Here is an 8,787-nt window from a genome sequence, read left to right as displayed (position 1 = left end):
TATGCTGGACTAGACGAGGGGAAACTTGAATCCTATTGAACCTGGGGGGGAATACTGCACCCAGCTCAGTCTAGCCTAGTGGTTAGGGAGCTCCCCTGTGTTTTGATAAAGCTGTTCTTACTATGCTTTTGGCTCTGTCCTTTTAAAAAGTGGATGGGCAGGTGGTAGGATGAATGAAGGAAGTGCAGTGGTTTCTTATACCTGGGTGTAAATGGCAGTTGGGAAGTATGGCTGGAATTGCCTGGAGGGTTTGCTTGCGCAGGGGTTTAGGTAGTGGTAGTTGGATATATGGTGAGGGGGACTTTGAGTTCTCAGGTTTGTTTGGTTTGTTTTTTTGTTTGTTTGTTTTTTTGTTTTGTTTTTGTTGTCTTTTAGCAGTGTTTGGAATATAACCTATAGGTTATTTGTCTGTTGTAAGCTGCTCTGAGCCTTTTTGATGGGGTGGGATATAAATCTCAAAAATAGAACTTAAGGTGCTAATTTTTTTTAACTGTAGCTGTGATAGTCCAGGTCAGGAAATAGAGGTGAAGGGTTTTTCTGTGATGACTTTTTTTTTTAATTATTATTTTTTATTTTGTTTTTATCTAACAAACTATAGTTGTGGGGGAGGGGTTCAACAAGCTTTTGGGCACAAACTGTTTTGTTTGTGCCTGAAAAATTGTTGAACCTCCCCTCTGCACCCCTACCCCACTATGCAGTTTGTCCAGTAGAAGAGAGAACAGTAAAAACCCTTGCCTCTTGGTTGGTTTGAACTATAGCTTTTCTTGCTATACTCCTGGTGTTGTCCTCACTACAATTTGCAAGCCTATGTAAAATCATTGTTATAGACTCAGTTGTAGCTAATCAAATACAGTAATCTTGTAAATGAACAGCCTGTGAACATTATGCTATCATAGGCATTCCTTAATTACAAAATGCACAATAAACTCTTGAAATAATATCATTAGATGAATTATGAGACTGAAGCATCCTGTAGGCAACATTTCCCTAATGTAGTGTCTAAATGGGACTCTTCAATGTTACTTCTTAACAGCAGTACCTTCACAAATAGTGAGCAGACAAGATTATAATTCTTGGAGTAAACTTAACTTTCTACCAGAAAGAGAAGGGCTAGAAAGTTGGTAAAGAATCTTCAGGATGAGACCATGGAAGGTCCACCATTGATAGTGGCTTTCTGTTTGTTTATTTGCTTGCTTGCTTATTTAAACAACATCCTGTCCCCCCAGTTGAGTGAGTGAGGATTGACAAATGACTCCTGATCTTGGGCTGGGGGCTGACTGGCTGGGCAGCAGCTCTGCAGAGAGACTGGGGATTACAGTGGCCAATATACTGAATGAGCCAACAGTGTGTCCTTCCAAAGAAGGCTAATGGCATGCTGGGCTGCATTGGTAGGACTGCTGCCAGCAGGTAAGGGGAAGTGATTATTGCCCTCTATTTGGCACTGATGAGGCCACATCTGAAATACTATGTCCAGTTTTGGGGCCCCACTAGAGAGAGGATGTGGACAAACTGGAGAGAGTCCAACAGAGGGCAACAAAAATGGTGAGGTGGCTGGGGGACATGACTTCTGAGGAAACTGGGCTTATTTGGTCTGGAGAAGAAAAGATTGAGGGGGGGGCTTTAATAACAGCCTTCAGGTACCTAAAGGGTATTTCCAAACAGGATGGAACTAGACTGTTCTCAGTGACGGCAGATGACAGAACAAGGACCAACGGTTTTAAATTACAGCAAGGGAAGTTTAGGTTGGATACACTTTCCCTAGGAAGGTAGTAACGCACTGAAATAGGATACCTAGAGAGGCTGTGGACTCTCCATCCTTTTGGGTTTTCTTAAGACCTGGCTAGACAAAGCCTTGCCTGGGATGATTCTGGTTTGAGCAAGGACTTGGACTAGATGACCTCCTGAAGTCCCTTCCAAACCTAATTTTCTATGATTTCCTATGATCTATAAATGCACCCACTTTAAGACATACAAAATAATATTCTTTTATCACAGGAATCTTGAGTATAAAAACCCAATTACTTTGTGCTGCTTAAATTATGGACTGTTTAACTTGCATTTGTAAAAGGGGTAGGGTAAAAAGGTCTATGCACTGGTAGCATAAAATCCCTAATAAGCTTTTTTAAATTGGCTGCAGCTTTCTTCTTGTATTGCTATAGCACAACAAAGGTGAGGGTGCTATCCTAATTACTGCACAAACACAAAGGTAATATAATCCTGTAGCCTAAAAACAATCCAAAGGAAGGGAGGAAAGGCCTACAACTGAAGTGCATGTAGAATATATGCCTTGCCAAAAGTCACATGGTCCTTCCAGTACTTTGAATTCAACTCAGTTTTGATCCAGGTACTGTAGTTGCAAGGCCACCCTTCTGCCCTTCTGAAATATTTCAATGATGTTTTTGCAGGCTAATTCTTACCCAAATGCTAGCTTTGACACTTTGGGAGCTATACAACTCCTGTAGTCTCTCTTGCCCTAGGATCAAGCCTCCGGAATGATCCTAGTCAGCAGCAGTGTGAATCTAAAAGTGCAGTTTTCTAGTCTACAAAACTGGAGCTTTCAAATTTTTGTGTGTGCATGGGGGGTGGACATGAGTATACTCATGTCCTCAAGTTTTGGAGCTTTATTGCATAATGCACCTGGCTTCAGCATTCTTTTTCATCTTCTATAACTTTATACTAGGTAAAATGTAACAGTCAAAATCAAAACAGTCTACTGTCAACTTGTGGAAACAACTCTTCATTCTGCAAATCGACAAATGCTGCAAAACAACTGCATTTCTCTCTAAAAGCCTATTGTCAATCTTGTGGTAGGAGGCAAGAGCTGGTGACAGGCATTTATGAATGTCACTGTCAGTTGTGAGTTTGAAACAAACATTGTTGCCTATTGCCCTTCTGTGCAGTGGGGTGATTATGTACTCTCCTGCCATTGGCCTGCCCTCCCAGCCCAAGGGCAGTGAAGACTTTTGTCTGCTAGTTACCTTTAGCCTAGTGGGCAGGAGCTGTAGGACTCAGCATGTGACTAATGTCCTGAGAGACCTTGGCTATAGAGGGGGCACCAGCTGAGCTGACAGCAACACTTCTCCCCTGCCCCCCCCATGGTCTGTTCTTGCTGTAATATGTTCATGTCAGTCAGCTTTTGCAGGCACAGGTGGAGAGCTTACCCTCAAGTGCTCTTTCTTCCGTATATAAGTGACAGACCAAATATGCTCCTTATCTATGTTTATGTTGCCATGTACCTCCACACTAAAGTGAAAATTAAAGAGGTTTTACCCAGCTCTATGAACTGGAATAAACTGTAGTGTCATGCTGGGGCATGGAGATGCATTTAACAGCGATCAGTACTGGTAATTCAGGCACTGACTCACTACACTGAGCTTCCCACGCACTATTGGAAAAGCTTATCTTGCTGGAACTGTAAAGTGGAAAATGTTGCAGTGGTGACAGTCGTAGAACAGAGGTATTCTAACACACCACTGCCAATGGCATAACATCTAAGCAAAGAGGTGAATACTTTGCTAATTTCCCTCGGGTTTCAGTTTCAACATTAGGAATTATCTGGTGACAGTCATGCCAAAGCTTCTATAGGGTCAAAGGCAGAACCTTTTTTCTGTGAGAGGTAGAGAATTGGTTTTCTTCCCTCCTCCTGGCTCAAACTCTTCAGAAGCACTTGTTAGATGTTCTAAAACTTAAAGAAGTTAATCATATGTCTTGTCACTGAAAACTGCTTTGGGAGAATTGCTCATCTCCAGTTACTAAGACCTTCCTTATTTAGGAGAATAATCATCTTTTATCGTTATCTGGACACTTATAGGACCTAGTGTGTATTCTTGTTTTGGGGATGGTGGGGAAAGGGAGGAGCAAATGGAAAGGGAATTTAATACATTAGTGTAAGTGACCTTTTCTTGTGCCAACAGACTCCAACCTAAGGAACAACTGAATCAAATCGCCATGCAAGCACACGAATTGTTTAGACATCTACGAATGCCAGAACTTGGTGATGTCAGACAGTATGTGCGCACTCTTCCAACAAATACGCTCATGGGATTTGGTGCTTTTGCAGCTCTCACAACTTACTGGTATGCTACAAGACCCAAAGCTTTGAAACCACCATGTGATCTAGCAATGCAGTCTGTGGAAATAGAGGTAAGTGTGACTTGTATGTGGGCGTGCTACACTTTCAACTGGAGGTATATAGGATCACTGATTTTAATATTGAGAAGCTTGCTGTTTTCCTGCATGTCAAGTGAAGGAAGAAAAAGCTTCTATAAAGCTGTACATGCAAATAGGGTCCCCCATGTTTCTTTTCTCTCCTGCCCCCAAGTCCTTAGAACATTTTTTTTTCACCCATCAATTAACGTAATTTCAAGAATTTTTAACTAACTGTGGGGATATAATTTGGATTGAGGGCCAGGCTTTTCATTTGACTAGTGCAAAACCTGTCCAGGTCTGAGCAGATAAACTACTGCTCCTAGTCAGTTACAGTAGCTTTCGCTATTTTTGTGATATTCCTGTATGGATGTAGACTCAAACACCTGTTCTGATGCTTAGAACTTGGACTTCATTTTTGAAGTGAACCACTTATTATGGCAACTTGATCCTTTTTAAATGTCAGGAATACAATGTGTAATTTGGGCTTCTTGGTAAAGCTTACATTAACCTCAGTTCTGAAGCAAGTAGCTGGCAGATCTAACTCTAGAATTTGGCAACTGGATGAGGAAGCTACTAACTTCATCCTCTGCATGTGTCTTTTTAAATGGCATTTATTGGGTGGTAGTACAGGGATCCTCATGAAGTGTTGTATTTTTAGTGATGTCCAGATCACTTTACTACTTCAGTAGTATAAAACAAGACTTTATTTATTTATGGGGTAGTTGCCAGGGCTATGAAAAATTAAGACATCTGGGGAAAGGCTGTTGGTGAAGTATTATATTGGAGGCAGTTTCTCTTTGCAAAGGCTAGGATTCAACTCAGTGAAGGAGAAATGTAAAGGAAGAGAGAGGAGTTTATGATGGGGAGGCTTTGGGCCACCTCCAGGAGCTAAGTAGCAATTGCTGTCCAGTTACAATGCACTAAATACCAAGTATTCCGTTCTAATAATAGTCTATGTGGGTAGATCCATAACTACAAACTAATAGGATAAACCTGATAAAAATGCACTTTTAGAAAAAGTAGATCATTACAAGATTAGTGTTGACCAGCAATCAGCCCTTGACAGGTATCTTCTGTAGAACATCTATGCATATTGAAATGGGTGACTGCCTTTTTCGTTCTAAAAGAGCAACACAGGCATCTCCCAGGAGGAAAAGTAGGTATTTGTTAAGCTAGTAATGCATTTCTTAAAGGCAAATTTATTTTGTGGCAGGTATTATCTGTTACACTAATAGTAAAGACTGCATTTTATTTATAATCACAGTTCAACAGCTTGCAAACTAATTTTGTAAAGCTGTCTTGATGATAGCACTTTGTCAGTTATGACAGCAGCCACTAAAATAAGCTTGGAATCTGACTCCATGGTATGGAGTATTGCCTTGCAGCAAGATTTGTTTGGAAACTGTGTGAAAACCCAAGGCTTCAAAGTCTGTAGGACTGAGTGAACACCTGAATTGAAGATGGTGTTAAACATTCTGACCTACTGTAGTCTTTGAGCTCTTTGTAACAGCAGATTTACTCTACTTAGTTTTTATTTTTCTGTAGTTAAAAACAAAAAGTTAGCACTTGAGCTCAAGGCACCTAGATGGGGAGAGTGAAGCAGGAAGTAGGGGAAAGGTGAGAAGCATTGGCCTAGACAAACTGGTAAAATTGCTGCTTGAGAGAGTTCTAGATCTTGATTTGTTCCTGTTCCTTTGGGCTAAAAGCACCCACTTGGTACTACTTTGGTATTTTAATAAAGCAGGTCTTAAATTTTTTGGTTAACATTTGGCCAGCTTGTTTTTGTTGGCAAACTTTGTTTGTCAGGCAAACTTAGTTGGCTTATTTCAACTAATTCTAAAGTTGGTGTATAGTATCATACTACTATAATACTGTTATCTCTTTGGTATGCTATGAATGCCAACTTACTAATCGCAAAAAAATTAAGACTGCAATATTTGGACACTTGCTTTCTCTTTGTTGGAATGGTTAATAATGAAACATTAATTTATATACAAATAATTAGTAGTGTATTGTTATGCTTGGTTTAAGAAAATTGTCTTTTTTTTTACCAGAGTTTAAAGTCTAATTGAGCACATAACTGTTGTTCAGGTTTATAGTAGAAGCTACTTCTTGATTTGTAGCACTTCATTCTTGTAGTCCCCATTTGCTGGAGAACCATCTTTGCAGTAAAGCCATAGCATACTTGGGATTTAATGCCTTTTTAAAACTAGCATTTTCATAGCAATAATAGTGCTTAACAGCACTCTGAATCTTTGCTGGGAAGGAGCTTTGGATTACCAGTCCTTCCTGGACTGAACTACTCAGTTACATGCAGATTAAGTTGCTTAAAAAATGATATAGCTAGTTTGAAAAACTTTTAGGCTATAACATGTCTTTATTGTACTCTGCCAGTGTTTCCCTCTTGACCAAAAATGGTTATAATCATTGTTTTGTCTCTTCCTTCCCCCCTCCGCCTCAAAGTCTTCATTTTAAGGAAGAAAATACAGGAGCAAAATATTTCTTCTACTTCAGCCATATTGATGTGAAGTTGAGTGGCATCTTACACTGCGCCCTATTCCCTATACCCAGAGATTGAGACCACTTGGTTTTAGTTCAGTATTATAGTTTCATTTTAAACTTGGGGTATCAGTCAGTGCTTTATGGCTTCATATGTAGGATGTCTACTTGGGCTGTAAGGCTTCCACTGAATGTTCTTGCACTTGGCCTTTCTGAATTACTACAACAGGAAAAATTAAACCATGTAAGACTTTTCTTTTTTTGCCACCTTTGATATTTTTCTGGCAATTTTAATCTAAGAAATTGCTGCTTTTAATATGAGATAAAATAGGCCCTGCCCTAAATAAACTCTGACAACAAACTTGAGTCAAGCAAGCTAAACTTGGCTTGTATAGCGGCTGAAAATTCTTCAACAGATTTAGTTTATAGAGGATGTTTCCATTAAACAAGGCTGGGTTTTCTACAGGTGGCTGTGCCAGACTTTTTCCCTTTCTTCTCTCCATGTTCAGTTCACATCCAGTTTAACTTCCATAATGAAAAAAATCTGCAATACCCAAGCAGAAAAACTGCATAACTGTCTTCAGAATTGGTAAAGAGTTTCTTGATCTCTTAAGAACATGACTTTAGCATAACTCTATACTAGGTATATATTTAAAAATTAATTGAATGCATGGTGTAAAATGCATAAATAGCTCTTCTGCAATGAATTCACAGAGTCCTCATTCTGGTCTTCACCTGAAGAAAAGCACTGCTGGATGGGATGCTGCGCCAAAGACAAGGCTTCTGAAAAGACCATTCCATATGTAATCGGATAATAAGAACTTGTCTAAGGCTAGCACTTATTCCTCTGTACTCTGAAATGAAACTGAACCCAGTAACATAATCACTTGGTTGTTGCAGTAAAAATGAGCGAACTAATCCAGGCCCGCTTTGCTGTGGTTCTAATGAGTAGCATTAGATTCATGGTAAATGCCTTGTTTCTGTGTCCCTGTCCCCCTCCCCCTGGGGAAACAACTTCCTGATGGAAACTGACACTTTGGAATCACTGGCCAGTTATAAAACTGTAGCGTGTGAAATTCGGCTGTAACTTACTGCTTGTAGGAAGAAATGACGATAAACAATAGGGTAGTTCGTGAAATTTCAGTATTGAATTCTACTCTTCCCTCCTCCCTTCCCACACTATTAAATAATAATTTGAGGAATTCACTACATGGTGGTCCAAGGTGCACGTTTTGCTAAGTATATAAATCTGTTTCACAAAGAAAAATGCAGTCAATTTGCTTATCCAGTTGGTTGGCCTACATCCTTGTTTGGTACACCTTGACACCTAAAGTGTTTCATGTAAACTGAAGCCTTTGCAAGCTGCCTTGAGACTACTGGATTGACATGCTGAATCTAGTTTGGCAGGGGACAAACTAGAATATAAAATGGAGTGGCATAGTGACAAGCAAACAGTACAATCTAGAAATTGTGGTATCCTGAATAGACAGTAGTCTATTTAATTCAGTTCCACTGTTAGGTTGACACAGTAGCTTTGACTAGGTGTGAACCTCCATAAAGCTACCTCCCTCCTCTTCTTTCCACAAACTGCAGTCCTATATTTGAAGCTGGCAACTGATAATGAGACATTTGAAATGGAATACAGTTCTACAGTATACTTCTTTCTCTAGTAGCATGCCTGTAACTCCCACAGGATAAGCATAGGATTAAACAAATGCAAGTAATTTCATAGGGCAAGCTCTAGAACAAATGTGTAGAGGTGACAAGTCACTAATTTGGTTAAATATTAGGGGTGTGCGAAACAGGCCATATTCTATTTGGATTTGGTGCAAATCAGGGACAGTGACTTTATTAGTTGATTTGGGTCCCTGTCCCTGACTTGATTTGGCCAAATCCAAATCTGAAGATTCATTGCTGATTCGGGGAATCAGCGATTCGGCCATAGACACAGCTTTCAGCGTGTGTGTGGGGATGTAGGGGGATGGTTAGGAAGGCCAAGGCAGAGATGGAACAGGGGCTGGCTTCCCGGATTAAGGACAACAAGAAGTCCTTTTTTAAATACATAGGGAGTAGAAAGAAGGCCCCAGGAAATGTGGGGCCCTTGCAGGACAAGACGGAGAATCTGGTTGTCACGCCAGA

The 8,787-nt window shown here is 40.1% G+C and overlaps 1 protein-coding gene across 4 annotated transcripts in view; it reads left to right on the top strand.

The window, feature by feature from the left end:
- Positions 1 to 8,787, top strand: part of ACSL1 (acyl-CoA synthetase long-chain family member 1) — an 87,153-nt gene that overhangs the window by 12,749 nt on the left and 65,617 nt on the right. For all 4 annotated transcript variants that reach the window (XM_019521911.1, XM_019521908.1, XM_019521909.1 and 1 more), the window contains one exon: positions 3,915 to 4,143. In XM_019521911.1, coding sequence (XP_019377456.1) covers positions 3,949 to 4,143 — 195 coding nt within the window. In that variant the 5' untranslated portion in view covers positions 3,915 to 3,948. The remainder of the gene's footprint in view (positions 1 to 3,914; positions 4,144 to 8,787) is intronic.

Source organism: Gavialis gangeticus, unplaced genomic scaffold, assembly GCF_001723915.1.
Source record: "Gavialis gangeticus isolate Ggan-Ray unplaced genomic scaffold, GavGan_comp1, whole genome shotgun sequence".
NCBI classification, from domain to species: Eukaryota; Metazoa; Chordata; order Crocodylia; family Gavialidae; genus Gavialis; species Gavialis gangeticus.
Note: the sequence above shows the minus strand (reverse complement) of the source record. Positions and strands in the feature narration are given on the sequence as shown.